General features: G+C 42.0%; 1 protein-coding gene across 1 annotated transcript in view; it reads left to right on the plus strand.

Moving 5' to 3' along the window:
* wtip (WT1 interacting protein) overlaps positions 1–15,662 on the plus strand; it is a gene marked incomplete at its 5' end in the record, with an annotated part of 67,650 nt that extends 51,988 nt beyond the window's left edge. Inside the window, 5 exons of the mRNA XM_080730335.1 lie at positions 5,045–5,107; positions 7,688–7,818; positions 8,298–8,349; positions 9,495–9,563; positions 15,316–15,662. Of these exons, the coding sequence (XP_080586461.1) occupies positions 5,045–5,107; positions 7,688–7,818; positions 8,298–8,349; positions 9,495–9,563; positions 15,316–15,486 (486 nt within the window). The 3' untranslated portion in view covers positions 15,487–15,662. The remainder of the gene's footprint in view (positions 1–5,044; positions 5,108–7,687; positions 7,819–8,297; positions 8,350–9,494; positions 9,564–15,315) is intronic.
* Positions 15,663–25,456: the final 9,794 nt, after the last annotated feature.

Raw genomic sequence — 25,456 nt, forward strand, 5'->3', positions numbered from 1 at the left:
GAATGTCTTTCTGGTAAAAGCATGGTTTATGTATGTCTTCGGCTAATTTATATCTGCAAAAAGACTAATGTTTTAAAATAAATCATTGGGTATTAAATACAATAGGATCCGAAATGTAGTGGAGTAGAAGGAAAGTACTGGAAATTGGACTCAAGTACAAGTACAGGCTACTCAAGTAAATGTACTCTCAGTTACTTTACACCACTGCTGCTGCTGAGCGGAGGGGGAACGGTGAACGTGTGTTGTCGTTTCTTCTGTGATGTGATGGGTTGTGTGCGCCGGTGAAGACTTCTATTCTTCTATTCTTCTTTTTCTTATTTAATAGGCTAACAACCACGGCCAGGTCATCATCACTTGAGGATTTAGTTTCCATTGTTTTATTTGTTTCCCCGTCTCCATTCTTCTATCTCCTCTCTCTCCTCTCTTCTCCTTTCTCCTGCGCCAGAGGCAGATATCACCCCCTCGTTTTTAGGCGAATTAAGCGAATATTATACGCATATTCGCGTCGCTTTTTGGTGTGTATGGAAAAAGGCGAATAGCGAATACTTCACCTTTTTGGTTCGCTTCTTCGTGACGCTTCGCTAATTCGCCAGTATGTATGAAGCTTAAGTGTAATTGACAATTAGCAGATCTACAAGCTTGCAGCGTGGCACTCGGTGCCGCTTGTATATCTGCTATTTTTCAATAGCTAAGTTATAAAATAATTAAGGCCCCTCCACCTTTGGGCCCTAGTAACTCAGTCCCACTCCCCGCCCCTTGTGACGCCCCTGCCGGTTCACACTAATTTCCCCTCCAAAACGTCCCAGAGGAGCTCAATTAGCGCACAAGCTGACCTCCTAAACACTTACAATTAAGAGCCTGGAGGAGGAGGAGGAGCCCTGCCAACAGCTGGAGGTTGTAGTGGTCCATCTGTCTCTCTCTACCCTGCACTAAGGGCTCGTACACGCCGCAGATATTTGCTCCGGTTAATGCTCTCGCCAACCATTTTCGCCAGCGTTCGCCGACAAAACCCCCGATCTGACGCAAGATTCTCGCAGGCCTCTCTGCACCAAATATCTTCCCCAAAATTAGCCGATTTCCAGGGTCTCAGATGTTGTGAGCTTATAGATCAGCTATGTTCTTCTTCTTATTATTTTTGCTGAATGGACACTTTCCACGTGGTCAAGATTGATCGCTGCTATAAGATGAGGGGGGATGTGACTAAAAACTTCACCAGGGAAATGCGATGTGACCAAAACCTTCCGCCTGCTTCATCTATATATTGACGAGCAGTGCCTGGCCTAACCCCCGCCCCCGGGGGCGTTATCTGGCAGATGGTAGTCTGGAGCAGTGGGAAAGGGAGTAGGGGTCAGATCCACACGGACCCACTGCCACCAGTAACCTCCACCTGCTGACGAGTGGTGAACACTCGATTTAATCCCCCCCACACCTTACCACACACCACCCCTCTCCTCATCATCCCCAAGTCATCAGGTCATGACCCTACAGGGGCATGTTCCTCCACAGATGGCTCACACTATATCGTCACTGTCGGGCAGAAACCTCGTATCTCCAAGTTTCAAGTTTGTACGTTTTTTCACCAAGTAAAGCCCTGCTTCATCATACAAGGCTGTCGCCCAAAAGTAGTGAAAACAGCCGATCTACAAGCACACAACGCCTCGCACCACGAGGCGTTGTGTGCTTGTAGATCTGCTATTTTCTGTTGAAATGCTGGTGTTGTACTGGGAAGCAACCATTAGGGCCCTCTTAGTCTCGCCTAACGCGGACATTCTATGCCCTTGGCAAATCTCACCGGGTCCTCCGGCGTCTGGAATGGAAGTGGAGGCTCCTGCTGCTGTCCGCTTTGAGTAAATGAGGAAGTGATCCGTGGTGGAAAACGAGTGATAAATCATAGCGATTTTATAATTATAATGGGTAAACCTAAACAAACCAGTTCACATGAACAATAACGATGTAAAATAACAAGATATCTGAACGGCTACATATATTTGATATATAATTAAAATGTCGTGAACCACAGTTACAGGGGGGTTAGCCCAGGCTTTTCTTCTCGAAAGGCCTGGATCCCGAGACGAGGGCGATTTCTTATAAGATCCGAAATCGTAGATTGTGATTATTTCAAATGACAGCGATCCTCTTTCTTGAATTCGGGTTCATATATATCCCGCTGTGCAAGTGAAATATCTGTTACCTTTTCAAACTAGCCAGATATCTGGATTGACAGCCCTGTTGGCGATCTCGGGGGGGGGGAGTGACGCAGTACTCACATTTTTACTTGAGTAAATGTACTTAGTTACATTACTACACCGCTGTCAGCAGACTTGCAGAAACTAGAGTTTATCGTTAGTTTAATTTTCGTTTTTTGTCTTGCTCACTCTCAAGTCTCAACTAAATTCTCTGGAGCATCAGAAGGGTCATTAAAATGTTATTAACATACTCGGATTGTCTCGGCAGAGTTTTCAAACCAAGGGCGAGTTTGTGCCCGAACTCGCAAAGTTTTTGGGGAGGTCATAAAATCCAGAACAATATCTAATCGGAGCCGAAATCTGCCTTGTGTAAAGAGGCCCTTAGCCAACAGTGGAAACACTGTGGTTGTACTGGGAAGCAACCGTTAGATAACTGTAGAAACACTGGTTGTACTGGGAAGCAATCGTTAGATAACTGTAGAAACACTGTGGTTGTACTGGGAAGCAACCGTTAGATAACTGTAGAAACACTGGTTGTACAGGGAAGCAACCGTTAGATAACTGTAGAAACACTGTGGTTGTACTGGGAAGCAATCGTTAGATAACTGTAGAAACACTGTGGTTGTACTGGGAAGCAATCGTTAGATAACTGTAGAAACACTGTGGTTGTACTGGGAAGCAACCGTTAGATAACTGTAGAAACACTGTGGTTGTACTGGGAAGCAACCGTTAGATAACTGTAGAAACACTGTGGTTGTACTGGGAAGCAACCGTTAGATAACTGTAGAAACACTGTGGTTGTACTGGGAAGCAACCGTTAGATAACTGTAGAAACACTGTGGTTGTACTGGGAAGCAACCGTTAGATAACTGTAGAAACACTGTGGTTGTACTGGGAAGCAACCGTTAGATAACTGTAGAAACACTGTGGTTGTACTGGGAAGCAACCGTTAGATAACTGTAGAAACACTGGTTGTACTGGGAAGCAACCGTTAGATAACTGTAGAAACACTGGTTGTACTGGGAAGCAACCGTTAGATAACTGTAGAAACACTGGTTGTACTGGGAAGCAACCGTTAGATAACTGTAGAAACACTGGTTGTACTGGGAAGCAACCGTTAGATAACAGTAGAAACACTGTGGTTGTACTGGGAAGCAACCGTTAGCCAACAGCAGAAAGAGGGCAGCTTAACATAAGCACCTGTTTGGACATCCTCCAGATACTTCTGGGCATCCAGTGTGTAACAGCAGCAATGTGTAGGGCTGAATGAGAGCATACATGCTTGATGCTTGGACAACTGCAGTGTGTCTTCTTAACCGTAGCATTTTAGGTGTTTAACAAAGGCAACTTTTATTTGTTAATTGCTAAATATAAATTGTGAATTGTCATGGGTTATCCTTAGCCCCCTCTCTTACGTTGGGAGCTTATAGATCTGCTTCTGTTTTTTGCCCAATGTTCACCTATTATTTAACTATAATATATAAATTAGGCAAATCTACGTCCGTCTATGCCCATAGCCAATCAGATGGGCATAAACGGGCATTTGCATATGTTCACATGACATTTCAGCCAAACGAGACTATAAATGCACCAATCTCCATGATTGGCCAAGTTTCTTGTGACATCATAATATCGTACTATTAAACAGGAGGAGCGGGTGCAAACCTCTAGTATCATGAAAAGGGGATGCTATGGTTCAAGTGGTCAGGGCCACTTGGCCCTCTAGAACTGGCCATCAATGCTGCCATTGATTGGATGAATCCCTTTTGATGTCAGTTTCAAGAGAGCTGTAGCACCCCCTATAGGGCAGCAAGGATACAGCCACCAGTCGGGTTGCATTTCAGTCCAGCCTGTAGACATTGTTTTTAAAAAAAAGACCAGTAAAACGTCTATTTATAAAATTCTGCTATACTTGTGGGGACATTTGACCCTCACAAGGATAGTTATTCAAGTACACGCATGTGCGCGCGCGCACACACACAACCATACAACCGCCGTCTTGCCACTACCTAGATTTTCACAGCCAGCTCAGAGATTCTGAACCAGTGGACTTTTCCTGTCTCTCACGCGATGAAAAGTCATAATTGACGTTCAGTTTGCTGGGGTTTTCGGGGCACAATGAATAAAAATGTATTATTATAGTTTTCATATTTTGTTTCATTCAAATTTTCCCAAACAATTGCGAAATGGCAAATTACAAGCTCACAACATAATTGTCTCGCACCTCCGCACACATTTTCCACCAAATAACCATCATATTTCAGCAGGGGCGTCACGAGGGGGGGGGGGGGGGGGGAGTGGGACTGAGTTACTAGGGCCCAAGTTGGAGGGGCCTTCATTATTTTATACTTTAGCTATTGAAAAATAGCAGATATACAAGCTCACTTAGTGCCGCGCTGGGAGCTTGTAGATCTGCTATTTTTGAAAAGTCATGAAAATGTGTGCAAATCTTTGAATATTATATATTATTTATTTTTATTTTTTTATTTTTTTGTAACTAAAATTTTGCTTCTTGGGGTCCCTGGAACTAAATATTTTGAGATGGGGGTCCGTGGCCAAATACATATAATTGTGGGGGTCCTTCACATGAAAAGGACATAGAAACATGGATTTGAAATATTCAAAGACTTGCATATATGTATATCTGCAATTTTTCAATAGTTAAAGCACAAAATGTGGCATAATAAATAATGCATTCCCAGTCTAAATGGGTTGAACCACCTCCCCCTATGAAGAACATTCATGGGGCCCCCCGCAGTGAATGGCTTACCCAGGGCCCAGAATTTGGTGCGACACCCCTGTATTTCAGTGCTGCAGAACAATGACTGTGTCTCCTATCTGCCCTCCTCCTCCCACAGTACTCCGGGTTCCAGCAGACGGCAGAGAAGTGTTTCGTGTGTGGTCACCTTATCATGGAGATGGTAAGAGCTAACACTGCACAATACAAGAGAGTCCACAGGAATTAGGAGCCACATAGGAACATTCAAATGGGATATAAAGGTTGTACGTCGTTGCTGTCGCGCAGAAACCTCTTTATGAGGAATTTCTAGTCAATCATTACAATTTCAGTCAATTCATTTCCAACAGCCTCGACTCTCTTGGCTTTAGAAGTTGAGATTTTTTTAATTTACCAACCATCATTTTCATTATTTTGTTAGTTAGTTGAGAAATGCTCCACTCACTCACTCACTGTCACCAAGCAGTGTGCGTGCGTGTGTGTGTGTGTGTGTGTGTGTGTGTGTGTGTGTGTGTGTGTGTGTGTGTGTGTGTGTGTGTGTGTGTGTGTGTGTGTGTGTGTGTGTGTGTGTGTGTGTGTGGACAGGGAATTGCTACTTTGTGGGGACCTCATGTCCCCACAAAGATAGTACAATCGGAGAAAAAAACCTTGTGGGGACATATTTTAGTGTCCCACAAGGAAAAGGTTAGGTTTAGGGGTTAGGTTAAGGGTTAGGGTTAGGGTTAGGGTTAGGGTTAGGGTTAGGTTTAGGGATAGAGGTTAGGGTAAGGCCACAGGACTTGCATAAAAATGAATGGAATGTCCCCACAAAGATAGTAGACTATGTGAAATGTCCCCACAAAGTAGCAAATGCATACATGCGTGTGTGTGTGTGTGTGTGTGTGTGTGTGTGTGTGTGTGTGTGTGTGTGTGTGTGTGTGTGTGTGTGTGTGTGTGTGTGTGTGTGTGTGTGTGTGTGTGTGTGTGTGTGGGTGTGTGCTGATCATCACTAAGGTTAAACCCAACTAAACTTCTGGCAGCCTCGTTTCAAAAACAATAATTCCAGCAAACCAGTCCAAACAACGTAGTCCATGGAAGAAAATACTAGTGAGACGCCTCAGGGCGACAAGCAACCTCGCCCTTCTCCACAGTGATGTGGACATCATGGTTGTGGACATCAGGGATGTGGACATCAGGGCTCTCCATATATGGGCATAAAAGGATTTGTTCCCCTGGCATCACAGGGATCTCTCTAACAGGGCATCATTAACATTGATGACATCAGGGAACGCCATATATGGGCATAAAAGGGATGCTGTTAGTGTGACATTACAGTGAAGCCAGAGCGTGATGTCAGAGCGGCAAACCCATTCTAGAAGAGTTGTTCCCCTGACATCACAGTGACATCAGAGCATGATGTCAGAGCGGCAAACCATAGACCGTACAAATGTGTACACGTCTACACGGACGGACGGACGGACGGACGGACGGACGCGAACAAGCTGTGACGTTTCTCATAGTAAACTGCAACCTTCAGTCGCAATAAACACTTGTTGTCGATGTAAACATAACATTTTAGTTCCCGTTAGAGCAGGGGTATTCAACGAAATTGTTCAGGGGGCCACATTGTCGGAATCCCATTGTCAGATTACTGAGGCACTACTACACTGTCTCTATGCATTTGATGCATTACCTTGTGTTTACGTTTCTTACTGTAAGTCGCTCTTGATTAAAATGAACTATGCCTGAATTGTAAATTGTAAAGGATGGACTAGCGACCGGGACAAGCACACCTGCTACTCTTGGCACACGCATGACATCACAGCAGTCCCACACAGCTGTTTTATCTGGTCTCAAATACCCTCACTTATTCCAGCCCTGCTGTCTGCTGTCACACTGATACCACTCCTATTTACAAGCCTCAAATTCAGTGTTGATTTCGGACAGCAAATGTAGTCTTTTAAATAAAGTTTCATTCACTTTTAGTCATATTTTAGTCATCTGAAAGGTTTGCGTTTTAGTCCAGTTTTAGTTGACTAAATCCACAGTTGATATTGTCGTCAAATTTGTTGTCAACACAACACGCTCACAACATGTCAAAACGTGTTGTGAGCTTGTAGATCTACTATTTTCAGAGCGCAACACCCAAGCGCAACCAAACATAAAATGACTTGTATTTCAGTTCTACTGGATCTCTTCTCCACTAGACCCTCCCTAACATTTTAGTCTAATTTTTATTTGTTGACGAAATTGTCAATATATTTATTGACAATAACAATTTACAATTTAAGCATTTAGCAGACGCTCTTAATTCAGAGCGATTTACAATAAGCAAGGTAATTACATCAGTACATCAACATCAATACATCAAATGGAAAGAAATAGTAGGCAAATCTAAGAAAAACAGGTAGACTAAGACCAAAAAACGTTCATAACAAAATATATTATTGTGACCGTAGGTCGCAGTTAATTATGAAAACCTGCACATCTTGTCCACTTATCCGCGTAACTCTGTCTCATATATGGGTAACTGTTACTAACTGGTCCGATATACATCACTGGCCAGATGGCAAAGAATTGGCGCGACCTTTAGGGCAAGGTTGCATGTCGCCCTGAGGTGTCTTACTTTTTATATCTCAGTTTTAGTCATCATAGCTTAACTCATCCCTTTCTGTTTTCCTGTGTGTGTGTGTGTGTGTGTGTGTGTGTGTGTGTGTGTGTGTGTGTGTGTGTGTGTGTATGTGTGTGTGTGTGCGTGCGTGCGTGCGTGCGTGCGTGCACACAGATCCTCCAGGCGCTGGGTAAATCCTACCACCCCGGCTGTTTCCGGTGTGTTGTGTGCAAGGAGGGTTTGGACGGAGTGCCTTTCACTGTGGATGTGGAGAACAACATTTACTGCGTCAAGGACTACCACACGTACGTATGGGCAACACACACACCTGCTTTCGTTTGCCTCATAGCATAATTGCCTATGTCATATTTTTGCTTGGCTCTACGCTCCTAAAACTGCTGCATCATTGTGCTAGCCTCACATAGCCATACTACATCACTGTGTGGATATGAGTCTGGTACTTTTATATATGTTTTTTTTTTTTGTTTTTTTTCAAAGGGTGGGTTAAAAAAAATTGCTCTGGACACAATTTGTTAGACCAGACCAATACTGGCCCCTGATTGGTCACCCAACTTTTCGGGGTGAGGAAATGCATTCACAATTGAGCGGGGCCAGGCCCAAAACCGCCAAGGGAAAATGTTTTTTGCACCAGCGAATTGGTCTGATTCCAGGCTATCATTGTGCCATTATTCCTCTGTCCTCAGCCTGTCAGATCAGCTGTTTTCGGCGGGCAACTAAATAATGTGAATAAGGCTTAAATGTCCTGGTTGTGTTTCCTCCACAGGGTGTTTGCTCCCAAGTGTGCCTCCTGCAATCAGCCCATCCTCCCTGCCCAGGTAAACACCTCTTTGTTTTCCTCCTTTAACACATTTGTATTATTACCAGTAAGACTCCCTAATCGGGAGATAAGCGACAGTCAGGTCCCATGTATGTTGTCTGCAAAAGGCAACCTCATGGTGGCGGTAGAACAGGGGCATGTGAGAAATTAGGGGCAGAGGTTGTGGTTTGGCATGATGATGATGATGGCGTCGTAGTGGCTGATTTTACACTTGGTTACATGCTGGAAATACCTCACAACGTGCTACGCTGGACAACATGTTGTGAGCTTGTATATCTGCTATTTTCAGAGCGTCTGAGCGCAACCAAATCATGAAATGACTTAGGTACTGTATTAGTTGTACTGGATCTCCTCTCCTCTAGTCCCTCCCAACATTTTAGTCTAGTTTTTAATTTCTTAGTTTTAGTCATCATAGGCTAGCTTAGTTTTTATTTAGTTTTCTTCAGTGAAAAAAAGGTAGTCGGCGAACATTTTACCTTTTAGTAGCCTCGAGTACTGCTGGTGCGCCGTCATTCTGTTTAAACTGCTGCATCTCCTGCTCATCGGTGTCAGTCTTATGAATAAATAGGGATGAAAATAATTTTCTGTGAGAATTATAGGCCTTCCTAACGCTTTGTGAAGGCCGGCGGAGTAATGTTGCCATAGCGATGGTGAAAGGCATCCCATCCCATTTGTCCTTGCTTATAAATTACGGCCATGTTTACCAGCCCTGGTGTCAGCATCTCACATTTATCAATATGCAAACAGTGTCTATAGACCACACAGCCACGGTGGCCACGGGCTAAGAGTGAGAAATGTGCTAGTGGCGGGGTAGGAAAAGGTAATACATCTCTTTACTCAAGTAAAAGTATCAATACTGCAATGTAGAAATACTCTATTGCAAGTACAAGTGCGGAATTTAAAATGTACTTGAGTAAAAGTACAAAAGTATTGGCATCAAAATGTACTTAAAGGACCAAAAGTAAAAGTTCTCATTATGCAGAATGTCCCATTTCAAGTTTTCAAATGTATAACAATCTTTAGAAAATCTCCTAAAGATTGTTCTTCCCTTCTCCCCTTTAAGTAAGAAATGTGAATATGTTTTCCACCACTGCTATGAATGTTATGGCCTGACTCTGAATGTGTGCCTGTTTCTCCTGTCAGGGCTCAGAGGAGACCATCCGTGTGGTGTCCATGGACAAAGACTACCACGTGGAATGCTATCACTGTGAGGTGAGTAGAGAGGCTTCGCCCTGCCTAAAAGCCTCATTTATGCGTTGTTGCACTGATCATTTTGACAGCAAATTTAGTTCTAGTCATAGTTTTTTCTTTTGAATAAAACCTTTTTGTCATTTTTGTCCTCTGAAATGTTTTAGTCTTTGTCATGTTTTTGTCGACTAAATAGCATGATATTATAATAGTCGACTAAATCTACAGTTGATTTTGTCGACTAAAATGTATTTTGCCTTGATGCCGTCGTAATGCCTGATTTTACACCAGGAATTGCACGCTGAAAATCCGATCTACAAGCTCACAGTGTGTTGTGTGAGCTTGTAGATCACACAACATTTTCAACACCAGAGCGCAACCAAACACAAAATGACTTGTCTTTTAGTTCAACTGGATCTCTTCTCCACTAGTTTAGTTTAGTTTATTAGTTTAGTTTAGTTTATTGGATCAACTCACAGTAGCAAGCATACATGTACTGTATACATGTCTTACATTCACAAAAGCATAAGAGAACAGTAGCACTGTTTGAGGTGATCAAAAGGAATAGGCTGAAGCTATAAAGCTTATGAATGCCTATCCTACATATTCATGGTTTAAGATACAGTATGGTATAAAAGTGTTCAAATTCACCATATAAAGAGAATGTAAATAAAAAGAAAACGTGATTACAAGCCCAAATACATCAGCAATAGCAAATCAAAGAATGCCTGTCCTACATACTATTCATGGTTTAAGATACAGTAATATGTTATAAGAGTGTACAAGTTCACCATATAAAGAATGAAAATAAAAGAAAATGTAAATTAAAACTAGTCCTTCCCTAACATTTTAGTCTAGTTTTTATTTGTTGACGAAATTGTGTATTCTGTCATAGTTTTAGTCAACAGCTTAGTTTTTAGTTAGTTTTCATCAGTGAAAAAAACAACAACATTTCTTTGTTGCTTCCCACATGGTGTTGGTGTTGCTCGTCAGAAATAACTTCAGACGTTCAAGCTGAACGACTCATCGCCTCACGATGTTGTACTTGTGTCTACAGTCTAGACTAAAGGCATGTTTAGAAACCACTGCAGCCTGATTCATCATGCCAGTCTGAGGGCAGAGGACTAGACAGTCACATCCATTACAGCAGTGGTTCTCAACCTGAGGGTCGGGACCCCCAGGGGGGTCCCCAAGTGATTTTGGGGGTGTCCCCAGATGATTAACTTAATGTGCAACACTGTTTTCTCCCTCAACAGTAAACAAACCAACATAACGTTTAACATTTCTAAAGTGACAATTTAATGACTTTTTAATATCTCTAAAATGACAAATTAAACATTGACTAAATTGTCAAATATTAGAGGCAGAAATAGCTGGTCTACTATGGATCGGATTTTCACAATAGAACCTTGTTATTCAAAATGTAATGCCTCAACTGTTAGTGCTCGTCAGGGTGGGGTGCTCAAATGCTCAAACACGAACACAGACGCCACACTTAAACGTGCTCAGACTTTATACACATTATGTACATTCTTACAGTTACAGACATACAGTGTACTGTACAAGGCTTAAGGCATAAAAGTTACCGTGTGCATTTCACTATTTGAGACTTGCATGTAAAGGTTCACACACACACACACACACACACACACACACACACACACACACACACACACACACACACACACACACACACACACACACACACACACACACACAACAAACACATGCACACACACACACACACAATGTGTGATGGTGTAACTGAGTGAATATGGCTTCATCGTGCATGCTCATCAAATACCCTACATGGATTAAGAAAACATTACACAACACCTGCACACACACACACACACACGCTGACACGCACGCGCAGATCTACAAGCTCAGGCTATTTGTCAATGCACGTTGCACGGTAAGCGCACAACTGAGGATCAATCAGCCATGACTCTATTCTGTAAATGCCTAAATTGTATTCTAAATGTCAATCCTCTTTCTCATGTTATGCTATACTTGTGGGGACATTTGGTCCTCACAAGTATGGTAACACACACATAGTGTGTGTGTGTGTGTGTGTGTGTGTGTGTGTGTGTGTGTGTGTGTGTGTGTACATCTACAGTAAGTGAGTCATTGCTGAGCACATTCCAGCGTTGAGTGCAGAACTCAGCTGGGGATGTGTTGTTTAACCTGGCCTTGTCAAATCCTATCAGTCTGGTCACGGAGGTCCCTGAGGCTCTGTCTCTCTATCTATCTATTTATCTGTCTATCTATCCGCTGTGATGCTCCCACACTCTGATTCATGTTCACAGGGTTGTCGCATCAAATTCTGGGCCCTGGGTACAAGGATTCACTGCGGGCCCCCCATGAATGTTCTTCACAGGGGGAACTGGGAACGCATTATTTTGTGCTTTAACTATTGAAAAATAGCAGATATACAAGCTCACAGCGCGGCTGCGAGCTTGTAGATCTGCTATTTTAGAAAAATCATGAAAATTTGTGTCTTTCAAGTCTTTGAATATTTCCAATCCTTCTAAGGTTTTTTGAAAAAACTATGTTTCTATGTCAGTGGTGCTCAAACCTTATCATGTGAAGGACCCCCAAAATGATATGTATTTGGCCACGGACCCCCATCTCAAAATATTTAGTCCCCAGAAGCAAAATTTGAGTTACAAATGTCCGCTTAAAAAATACTTATATTCAAAGATTTGCACACATTTTTAACGACTTTTCAAAAAATAGCAGATCTACAAGCTCGGTGCCGCGCTGTGAGCTTGTATATGTGCTATTTTTCAATAGTTAAAGTATAAAATAATGAAGGCCCCCTCCACCTTGGGTAACTCAGTCCCACTTTCCCCCCCTTGTGACGCCCCTGCATGTTCATTCAGCTCACATGGACAGCCATGCTCTCTGACTAATAATACAACCATCCTTGTTGTTCTGCTTTCTGCTTGAAGTGTGTTTGAATGGAAACACGTGAGTCCAAACCACAGCGAGAGAGACTGTAGCGTCCATTGACTCTCTTTTGGGGAAGTTAAAGGAGTAGTTCGCCCCTAAAGCAAGGGTCTTCAGCAGGGGGTCCGGGACCCCTAGGGGGTCCTCAGAGTTACTATAGGGGGTCCTCCAAATCTTTGTGATAGAAACTTTTTCCCTAATGTCCTTATTCTGAGAACCTTAGCCAAAAATATCAGATCTATCTGGTGTAGAGGGGGTAAAGAGCAGACTAAGTACAGTGAAAGGTGAAGTTAATTAAGTATTGACGGTTCAAGTGGTTCAATATCTGAAAACACAAATTGACATTGATCCAACATATATGCTTATACTTGTGTTGTCAAACAATGAAACTATATGGAATCTATTCTATGAGAAGGTTGTGGGGGTCCCTGCTTCATCTCTCTCTCTCAATGTTAGGTGTCCTTGGCCTCAAAACGTTGAAGACCCCTGCCCTAAAGGACATTTTTTCCATTGACCACTCAAGCCGTGAAGACTTGAGTTCAATAATATTTGTTGCATTCCTAAGACAAAAATTTGGATGTAGTAAATGTACCCCCAGATCTACCGTATTTAATTTGACCACCAACTCTGTTTTCAGATGAGGAGCCAGAGCAAAAAATAGTTTTTTTTATTCAAGCAAACTGTGTCTGTATGCTGTCAGACTTGTCAATTTACAGATTCCGGATGGGGGACCCAAATGCATTTGGGTCCACATCCGGAATCAGTGGGGGTACATTTATTGCAATCAAATTATTGTCTTAGGAATGCAACAAAAAAACAAAACATATTATTGAACTCAAGTCTCCATGGCTTGAGTAATCAATAGAAAAAAAGGTCATTTTGCGGGTGAACTACTCCTTTAAGTCAAATCTGAGGGTTTGGCATTAGAGATGCCAGACATTAAATAATAAGGACATTGTTTCTATTATTATTTTACTCTTAGATAGAAGCCAAGCTATTCTATACTTCACAAGCCTACATGGTAATGGAACCAAGAGTGATGTAAAGCGTGGGTAATCATCAGCCCAGCTCTGGGGGGCAAATGGTCAGAGGAAGGCTAAAGTCCAGATGAATCACCCAGCTTCCAGGAAATTCATTACATATTGAAGGATATAGTAGCAGGTTAGATAAGGTAATATTGGAATAGCTGACCTTTTTTAAGTCAGCACTTAACCGTTTTACTGCCAGATGTTATTATTTATTTATTGGGTCTTGTGCCAGCAAAAGCACCTTAGTTGCAGACAGTGACAGACAACCTACACAAAGCAAAAATAAATAAATAAATAATTAACTTGGGATGGGTTCATGGGTTTCATTTTTAGTCCTACACGGCCATGTTGAGGAACATAGAAATATGTTCAATGTTCTACGCCAATCAGAACAGCTGTGTTGGTTCCCACATGAATACAAATGAAACTCATGAATTCCAGGTTTTAAGTTCATGTTCAAGACTGAATCAGAGTTGATTTTGACAGCAATGTTGGTTTTGGTTTTTCATTTAGTTTTTGTCATATTTTAGTAATCTGAAATGCTTTCGTTTTAATCTAGTTTTAGTCGACTAAATATCAAATGGTTTTAGTTGACTAAATCTACAGTCGACATTTTAGTCGATTTTGGCGGGCCGTGGCGGCGGTGAATTATGCCTGGTTTATACTCAGCTGTGTGCCGAAAACAGCAGATCTACAAGCTCACAACTGGTCGCACTGTGACACGTGAGCTTGTACAGCTTGTAGATTTGGAGAGTGACACCTGCACACAACCAAACATAAAATGACTTGTCTTTTAGTTCTACTGGACCTCTTCTCCACCAGTCCCTCCCTAACATTTTTGTCTAGTTGTTATATGTTGAAGAAAGTGTCAGTATATTTAGCCATAGTTTTAGTCATCATAGCTTGGTTTTTATTTAGTTGACAGAGAAAAAAAGGTAGTCGACGGACATTTTCCTCCAGAGCTTTGGTCCAGTGGTTCTCAAAGTGGATTTCAGGGACTCTGTGGGGTTCCTTTATGGGGGTCTAAATTGAACCATACAAGTCTGTAACTCTGACGGTGTACAAATGGAACCAAATGGTTCCATTTTGTACACTGTCAGAGTTAAGGGGAGACCTTGAAACGTAAAGGTTTTGAGAACCACTGCTTCAGTCAAAGGAAATGAACACTGCTTCCAGGGACGTCACAAGGGGGGGGGGGGGGGGAGTGGGACTGAGTTACTAGGGCCCAAGGTGGAGGGGCCCTAATTATTTTATAATACTTAAGCTATTGAAAAATAACAGATCTACAAGCTCACAGCGCGGCACCAAGTGCCGCGCTGCGAGCTTGTAGATCTGCTATAGTTGTAGATGTGCTATAGTCGTGAAAACATTTGTAACTAAAACTTTGCTTCTGGAGGGTCCCTGGAACTAAATATCTTGGGGGTCCTTTACAGGAAAAGGTTTGAGCACCACTGACATAGAAACATGGGTTTTTCAAAAGACCTTAGAAGGATTTGAAATATTCAAAGACAAAAATAGCAGATCTACAAGCTCACTGTGAGCTTGTATAAAGCTCACTGTGAGCTTGTATATCTGCTATTTTTCAATAGTTAAGCACAAAATAATGCGTTCCCAGTCTAAATGTTAAAAACCCTCCCCCTATGAAGAACATTCATGGGGGGCCCACAGTGAATCCTTGTATCCAGGGCCCAGAATTTGGTGCGACACCCCTGACTGCTTCACACATCTCTAAAAAACGAAATAAACGAAACAACTAAACTAAACTAAACACATCTCTCTCCCCCCTCCCCCCACAGGACTGTGACCTCCAGCTGAACGACGAGGAGGGCCACCGCTGTTACCCTCTGGAGGGCCACCTGCTCTGCCACGGCTGCCACATCCACCGGCTCAAGTCCCCGTCGCCAGCGGGGGGGCACAACCCTCCTGCCCCGCCGCCCAGCTACCCCCTCCACGTCACCGAGCTGTGAGAGAAGGGAAGGCGGTGGGGGTGAGGCGACACCCGGACACCCGACGTCCCCCCACCCCCCCAACCTAAAACCTCGACATCCCCAGGTCGGCCCTGAGGAACGAACGCAACAAACGAAACCCCCTGCCCCCCGTTTCGGCGACGGCGTTAACCGGAAGATGGAATAAACGGGCGTCTTTGTTGGAGGAGGAACCCAGCTCTGCTCTTTTTTTTCGCAAAACGACCATATCGCTCCCAGGGGAATAGGAGGCCTTTTTTTCTTCTCCTGGCTGGCCTCCTAGTTTACCCTCGAGGTAAGGGAGAGCCTCCAGGCCAGGCCAGGCCAAGCCAAGCCAGGCCAACGGACCGGACTGTACTGGACTGCCCACCAACAACGTCACATGACCATGGAGGCTGGGAAAGAGTCCACGACACCCCTCTACCCCTCTCATCTGCGGTTCCTTCTCCCCCCCCTCTCTTTGACTCGATCTAAAACAGCAGAGGAGGCCCCCGGGGGGCCTCCGATGACGTCACAGGTCTGACCCCTTGCACATTCATCACTAGAAAGAAGGACGGACGGGACGGGACGGGGGTTGGTGAGTGAGTGAGGGAGGGAGGGAGGGAGGGAGGGAGGGAAAAAGGCAAACGATTATTTCTCTCTATCTCTCTCCCTCCAAACCGTGTTTTTTCATTCCGCTGCGTTGAGACTGAAGCAGTTTGTGGTGAAACGGTCTTACGGCCGCCTCCTCTCCTCTCCTCTCTCTCTCTCTCCTCGGCGAGAACGCTGAGCGAACGCTCACTTCCAGGAGGCTGTGCGCTGTTCGCTGCTTGCTGCCTACAGTATACATTCCATTGGCTGGTTGGCTGGACCCCATGGCAGGATATAGCAGCACCCCAGGGAGAGGCCTGATGCTCCGCTGTGTGCCTTCAACGAGGGCTTCTCTCACACGGGGAAGTCTGTGGGCCACCACTGGCCTCTGTGCACGCCTGCCATTAAACCCATTAGGACCTGGAATTATTTGATGCTTTAACTATAACAAAAATAGCAGGTCTACAAGCTCACAGCGCAGCACCGAGTGTCGCGCTGCGAGCTTGTAGATCTGCTATTTTTGAGAAAAAAAATTAAGTCTTTGAATATATTTTTGACCGGATTCTATAAATGTCTTCTAAATCCTTCTTTTAAATCAGTGGTTCTCAAACTTTTTCATGTCAAGGACCCCCAAAATTATAGGTATTTGTCCACAGACCCATCACAAAATATGTTGTTCCAAGGACCCCCAGAAGCAGAGATTTGAGTTAACCCATTTAGGCCTAAGCGTAAAATATCAGCCGCTGATGTCTCTTTACGAACACGCACTGCTAATACTCTCAGTGCTTGCATGACTTAACTATTAATAGGTCTTTTTAAAAGCAAATCTTTGAAAAGATCTTTTTAAAAGCGAACATTTGTAACTCAAATATTTGCTTCTGGGGGGGTCCCTGAAACAACATATTTTGAGATTGGGAGTCCGTGGCCAAATACATGTAACTTTGGGGGTCCTTGACATGAAAAAGTTTGAGAACCACTGATTTAGAAGAAGGATTTAGAAGACATTTATAGAATCGGGTAAAAAAAAATGTAAAGACTTGCACAAATGTTTTTTCAAAAATATCAGATCCACAAGCTCACAGCGCTGTGAGCTTGTAGATCTGCTATTTGTTATAGTTAAAGCATAAGATAATGGTTAGAGAAATAATGCGTCTTAATGGTAACTTAACGGGCAGAAATACGATATATCCGAGATTGTGTCCCATGTACAATTTAGCAGGATTATACCAAGCACGATTGTCACACTTATTTCACATTCCGTCGTGTGTATCTACACAACACGGACGGGTATCTACCGCGTCACGATCTGATCGATCGGCTATTTCTTTTTTTTTTGCCTGAAGGTTCGCCTATACTTTCACAGAATGTTGGACCTGGCTGTTATGATAACATGCCCAGCATAGGGACGCTACAGAGGAGTTCATGTGGTTACAACAAAACGCATCACAGGCCCACCGGAGCGGACAGCCCCCAACCAAACAACCACCCAACAAACAACCCAACCACCCAACAACCACCCAACAACCCAACCACCCAACAACCCAACTACCCAACCAAACAACCACCCAACTACCCAACCACCCAACAACCCAACAACCCAACCAAACAACCACCCAACTACCCAACAACCCAACCAAACAACAACCCAACCACTCAACAACCCAACCAAACAACCACCCACCTACCCAACCAAACAACCACCCAACTACCCAACCAAACAACCACCCAACCACCCAACAACCACCCAACAACCCAACCACCCAACAACCCAACAACCCAACTACCCAACCAAACAACCACCCAACAACCCAACCACCCACCACAGACATTCCAACCTGATCGTCTCTAGAAGTCATGTGACCTCCAGACATTCACAAGCAGTGTCTTAATTAATGACTATTATTATTACGAAGTGGGAAAGAACAGGAGAAGGGGGAAAAAAACAACCTTAGATGCACATAGATTGTCTTTTTTTTTATATATATATACATGAATATATATTTTGCAGATGGTTTCCACATTACGATCTTTTTAGAAGTAGTTTCTTCTGTTTCTCCTTCTCGTTCTTGTTATACGTGTTCTTAAATAGGCAACACATACTGTAATAACCAGGAAGCTTTGTTGGTTGTGTGATGGACCGTTTCGTTCGCCGTCGGGCGTAAACCTTGTATCTCCATGTTAGAAACTTTATGGGTTTGTTTTTGTTTTCTGCATACATTAATAGCTCTACTTCTAGTAAGGGAAATTTAGCCTATTGCTACATCAATCTGGGAACTAAATCTAAATCACTAGCTTTCTTCACAAATGTGTTCATAAAGGTGTTTACTATCACCTCTGAACTTTGTCAAATCCAACTCCCTTGACATACTTTGTGGGAGCCAATCAAAGTTATTGGGTATCCCGAGGGCCTGGGATTAAAGGGGGAAAAATAAGAAATTGCCAATATGAGCGTATGAGGTGTGTACTTTGGGTATTTTTGGGCTGCTGAATCCATTCCAACCATTCGTTTTCAGTTAAAATGACTCCTTGGCCATAAAATTGCCACCCCTACTTTTGTGTGTTCATGAGACATATAATATTGGCAAAAAAAAAAGGTTGGAGTAGGGTTTGAATTCATGAAAACTATTCAAGATCAGGTGGGTAATCACACATCATGACACACAGGATAACATGATACAATCTGACAAGGAACACTCAAACACAGGGTTTAAAACATAGGGACTAACAGGACACAGGTGAACTCGAATGACATGATTGGCTAAGCCTTAGCCAATTAGGCCTTTTTATGGCCAAGGAGTCATTTTTACTGATAAATAATGGTTGGAATGGATTCACCAACCCAACAATACCCTAATTACACACTTCATACGTTCATATTGGCCATTTTTTATTTTTCCTCCTTTAATCCCAGGCCCTGGGTATCCCGGTATCCCCCAACTTTGATTGGCTCCCACAAAACATGTCAAGGGAGTTGGGTTTGACAAAGTTCAGAGGTGATAGTAGACACCTTTATGAACACATTTGTGAAGAAAGCTAGTGATTTAGATTTAGTTCTCAGATTGATGTAGCAATAGGCTAACTTTCCCTTACTATTCATCATTATGAGCTGAAAGATCGACTATTTTTCTTAAATGTTTTGAAAGTCAAAGCGTATAAATATTGAACCAACAAAAAGTATTAACCAGAGTTTGTGATTAATTAATAACTACATTGGATCCATTTCCTGGAAAAGTAACGGTTTTGGACATACAAGGTTTAACTCGGGCCCCGACCGCGACCATTCCTCTTCTTGTGCTCGGTCATAACTAGGGATCGGACGATAATCCTTATTATTGCTTAACGTGCCGAAAGAACGCTTGCGTTATTCGCATCGCAGATATTTTAATTCATCAGGAAATTGTCCATCCGTCATGCTCGTGTATGATGGAGCTGCAAATTCAGTACCACTTAAACCTCTCTACACAAATCAGTCTGCCAAAAATATAGGATTTACAAGCTCACATAGCTTGACGTTTGACTTTTCTTGGCAAACGTCCCCGCCCCCCAATATAAGGGGTGCTGGGGGTTCAAGTGTAATTTTGAGTTTTAAGCATAATATTTTTGATTATTTGCCATAAATATCGTTAATCGCAATTATTTTTGCCACGATTATCGTGACATGTAATTTTTCATATCGTCCCGTCCTTAGTCATAACTGTGTCAGACCGACCAGATCCGCAGGCGTTTTGGGGGATCCACAGGCCTTTTGGGGGGGCGCACCTGATATGAGGGAAATAGTACTGTATACAGAATCTCAGCTGGTTTTGAACCAACACAGACTACTACTACTACTACTAGGTTTGTTTGGGGGGGGTTGTGTCACAGGAAACATAAGAGAGCAACCAGGAAGTAACCAGAACTGATGTATTTCACTGTTTGTCAACGACATACTATGCTGTCTCTCCCTTTACGGGTCCGTACCTCTTGAGAGGGTGAACAATGGGACCATTTGGTTCCATTTGGCACTCTTCAAGAGTTGAATATTAAAGCACTGAGGATTTTGCTGTGTAAAACTGGGGGTTCCTGGAGATAAAGACATTTTATTCAACCTATGGTAACAGGTAGGTGGGCACTAGGGACATCTGGGCGTCTCCATGTTAAATTGGCTGGTTTGTCCAAAATGTAAAACAATATATCCATTATTTGGAAAAGTATTCATGATTAGAACATGCTTAAACGTTCGACAATTAAGATCTAATATTTCTACAGTTAGTTACAAATTGCTAAAAAATAATATGTATGTCCATTCATTATGTTTGGGCCATAAGCAAGAAGTTGAAGGATAAAGTTAAGTCTGATAATGATGTATTAAATGTTTTAACATTGTAACAATTTTACATGGAGGTGCCCAGACATCCCTATACCACACATCTATCCTGTATCTCGTGGCTGAATGGGGCGGGGGTCCTTGAAATGAAAGGGCTTGAGAATCACTGATGTATTTGACACATGATTGAGTAAACTGTGGATGACCTCTTGACCTGACATTGCCTCAATTGTCCTAATATATGGCAGCTGGTACTCTTAAGCCAGTGGTTCTCAACCTATGGGTCCCCACAGAATTTGTCTTTTTCTTTTTGGAGGCGGCAGATGACGGTGAAGTGGCAGATTAAGTTGAAAGAACATTACTGAATCAAAAGTAATCAGCAAACTATACTATAAAAATTATCAAACATTGGCCAAATTGTCAAATGATATAAGAAAGTGTCTATTTTCATGGTGATTTACATTACGCCCCGCAACGCGAGGTGTAGTGAGTGAGCCTGTACATCTACTATTTTCACAATGTATCTGTGGAACCGAGTCAAACTAAATCGAGTGACTCGACTCCTTATGAGGGTCTGGGATCCCCAGTTCAAATGATGATCATTTTGGGCGTCACGGCCTGAAAAGGTTGAGAACCATTGCTTTAAGCGAGTGAAAACCAAACACTGAAGGGTGATTTAATTTGATTTTTATTGGATTTTTAATAATCTGACACAAAGGTCTGTTTTTCGGACGCTGCTTCTTGGTGTGTTTTCCTTTTCCAGACACTGGTTTAGACTTGGGCGATATATCTCTATTATACTATGTCCATATCGTGTTAAGAGGCTAGATATCGCCTGGGATTTTGGATATTGTAATATAACGATAGGCCAGGGCCTTAGTGTTCCTGGTTTTAATCACGGGATAGTGCAGCCTTAAAATGACTTTTTTGCTATCAATTACTCACTCCTCGGAGACTTAACTTCATGGCTATTTTTAGTTGTTGTCGCTTTCCTAAGCCAATCATTTGAGGAGACTCTTTTTGTCTCCATAGGGGGGAAAAAAGCAGGCTCTGTGTGTCTCCATAGGGAACCACTATTGGCTTAGGAATGCGACAAAAAATAAGCACTACTTTACACTTCCAAAAAAAAAATGTGGGGGGGAAAAAAGCAGATTCTTCCAGCTCGCAGTGTGTAGCATCGCGAGCTTGAAGTTCTGCTCTTTTTGCAATGTCGTATCACAACACCACATTATCATCCCTATATCGATATCGAGGTACTGTATATTAGGTCACGAATGTAGTGATATTACATTTTTGTCCATATCGCCCAGACCTATAGTTATGCAAGCACTGAGGGTATTAGCAGTGCGTGTTCGTAAAGAGACACGGTTCGTCCTCCTCCTCATGCCTTAAAACACATTAAGATTACGTTTTAACCACTTTAACCATTATTTTTTGTATACTTTGGCTATTGAAAAATTGCAGATCTACAAGCTCACAGCGTGGCACCGAGTGCCGTGCTGCGAGCTTGTAGATCTACTATTTTTGAAAATTGGTGCAAATCTTTGAATATATAAACTTTTCCAACTCAAATCTTTGCTACTGGGGGGTCCCTGGAACAACATATTTTTATATATATATATATACAGTGTATATATATATATATATATATATATATATATATATATATATTTCAAATACATGTAATTTCCGGGATCCTTGACATGAAAAAGTTTGAGAACCACTGATTTAGAAGACATTTATAGAATCCGGTCAAAATTATTTAAAGACTTGCACAAATGTTCACGATTTTTCAAAAATAGCAGATACCGGTAATTATACAAGCTCGCAGCTCGGCACTTTTGTGCTGCGCTGTGAGCTTGTATATCTGCTATTTTTCAATAGCTAAAGTATAAAATAATGGGTTAAAGTGGTTAAACTCTAACGTGACACTGATGCGTTCCAGATCTAAATGGGGTTGCTTGTTTTGGGAGGAGGTCTCTGAAAACTCTGAGCTTCTGGCCCCGCCATGTCTCCAGGAAGGCCCCGTACACTTCTATCGCTGGCTGTCTCGTTGTGTGTGTGTGTGTGTGTGTGTGTGTGTGTGTGTGTGTGTGTGTGTGTGTGTGTGTGTGTGTGTGTGTGTGTGTGTGTGTGTGTGTGTGTTTAAAACACTACCGTATGCTTGGAATTGTTTCGGCGTAGCAAATCCCACTCTGAGGTTTTATCTTAAAACAAAACATTGTGAATTGGTAGCAAGGAAGTTCTGTGCACGTCTGTATGACTGTACTGTACTGTATGCATGAGTGTGTGTCCGTGCATGTGTACGTGTAGGTGTGTTTGTGTGTGTGTGTGCCAGTGGCAGGGCCAAGGCACATGCAACTCACTGAAAGCAGGCCAGGGCAGGGCAGCTAGAGCATCAACAACACAGCATCCAGCAGCGCGCGCACACAGATCATGACAGTGACCACGTTTTAACAGCGGGCAACAGCCTGGCGACACTGGGCAATGTCGTCCAAAAGTTATTTTAGGACACTACTCCTACAGATTTTGGCCTAATATCACGCAAAGTGGTACACAGTATCTCTAAAGTCATGTCATCAACATGGATCTGTCCCATTTCCCATATTCCCTCCTGATTGGCTACGATTGCCTTCTAAAGTTTGTGTATGCGACGTGACGGTCGCTTATCTCCCGATTAGGGAGTCTTACTGGTACTAGTGGACTTCTAATGTGCTATAGTGTCATAGTAAATCGGTGTAATACATAGTCAGAAGAGTACCTGGAGAAACAAGAACATGGTGTATGAAAAAGAAAATCTCAAATTTGCCACAGACAAGGCTAAGTCTTTGCCACGGACACATTTGTCCGTGTACGGACATATTGATGACCCCCCCTCCAATCACCCGTCCTATGTGTCAGACTTCACCTGTCTGGGGCGCCAAACAGATTAAAATGAAACACCAGAGATTATGTTCAGTTAGCTAGCCTATTTGACGCAAGTCTCTGCTTCACAGCACGCACACACATACACACACACATGAGTCCTCATGAAATACTACTGACTCTGTTAGGAAAATGGGGCTGAAATCGAGATTAATGGGCCAACACAGGCATAAAGTGCTTTCTGACAAAGCTCTGATTTATTTATTTTTTCTTTTCTTTTTTTTTTTTTGTCCGATGTCATATTGGTGTGTGTTTGGCAAATCCCACCTCCCAACCGGCTGTATATTTTTGGAAAAGCTAAAGGAAAATGAATGCCTACATATTTTTATTGAGACATTTTGTTCCCCTGTTGATACGTGTGACATATTACACCTCAGCAAACCGCGTGAGGTTTTGTCCTCATCAAGGAATGTGTTTTGTACTTGAGAACGTTTGAAACCGAACACTAGCCTGTAATAAATAGCACAGTGTGACTCATATAATATAGGGCATGGCACACAGTGATGGCCATTTAGCAGTGCCACAGATAGGAAAACACATTCATTTTTTCCCCATTATAGAGAATTCCGAAAATATTTATATAAATTATGTTAAGCCTGGAACCAAGCCATGCAGGCTCTGTGGAGAATCATGACCATAAAATATTTGATTCTGCGTAAAAAAAAAAAAGAAAACATCCTTTGAAAACCACAAAAAAGGTACCGGTATATATTTATTAAATATAGTAGACTATATATATATATATATATATATATATATATATATATATAATATTATTATTATTATTGTATTATTATTATTATTATTTTACACAGAATCAAATGTTTTATGGTCATGATTCACCACAGAGCCAGGCTTAAAATAATGTAGATATAAATATTTTCTGAAATCTCTTTTGGGGAAAATGTATGGGTTTTCTATCTATAGTACCACATCATGGCCACTGCTATGCTCTGTATCCAATCCCACATCTTTGGTCAGTTAAGCGGGAGAGAGTAAAAAAGAGCTCAATTATGGCAAGATTGTATCCCTCTTAAAGATGTCTTAATTCACCTCTTTTTAAAACTACTACTTCAATTTCTATATCTTAGCACACGGCTAGTATCCCTGTATATAAAGAGCCTAGGTTTTTTTGTTTTTTTATATATATTATATTATATTACATTTTCTTTCGGAAATCACTATGAAAGAGAAGACGTCGCTTCTCTTACTGTTTTTAGTTCCAATAAGCACATCTTTGACACCTGTCGTCACATGACTTTTGTATCGTTAAATGTTTTGATTACCTAGATGGTTCATTAAAAAAAGGAAACTAGATCTATTTATCTAAACATGGAAAAAGTCTAAAGTTATTTAATGTATTAAAAATCGGGACGTATCATTTAACTGTAGATGATATAATCTGCTTTTTCAATAAAGTGGTTTTGTAGCTAACTTCAAACATTGTTCTGTGGTCTTTGATGTGTTTCTGTTTCAGCTTTTATTTTTATTTTTATGGATGTATAAATTGTCACATTGTTTTACTTCACCCTAACCATTTCTGTTATAACAACCTAAACATAAACACTCAAATATGTAATAGAGCTCAGGTCTTAAAGGAGTAGTTCACCCCAAAATGTTTTTCCTATTGATTACTCACCATGGAGACTTGATTTCAATAATATTTTTTTGTATTCATCACATTCCTAAGAAGACAATGCATTTGGGTCAGAATAAATGGGGGTACATTTAGGGTCAAGTAAATCTAACCCCATTGATTCACACAAATGCATTTGGTTCCCCATCCAGGGCCTTGTATTACCCTACCATTTAACACTGTGGGTGTGGCAAACTTCAGCTGGGTCATACTTAATGAACAGGTGGGTGTGGCCACATAAACGTAATGTTAGCACTTTCTGTATACTTTTTTGCCAAGAATATTCATAATACCTTATGATTACAGTCAAGAAAACATAGCAGCATGACATATTGCATACAGCAAGGCAGAACAATGAAAGTGCATTTATTGGGGCATAGATTTTCTTAAAGGAGTAGTTCACCCCCAAAATTACTTTTTTACTCACTCCATGGAGACTTGAGTTCAATAATATTTTTCTGTTTTTGTCGCGTTGTTAAGACAAAAATGTGATTATAGTTCATTTACCCCCATTGATTCCGGATGGGGACCCAAAT

This window comes from Nannobrachium achirus (assembly GCF_963921795.1).
Source record: "Nannobrachium achirus genome assembly, chromosome: 7".
Taxonomy (NCBI): domain Eukaryota; kingdom Metazoa; phylum Chordata; class Actinopteri; order Myctophiformes; family Myctophidae; genus Nannobrachium; species Nannobrachium achirus.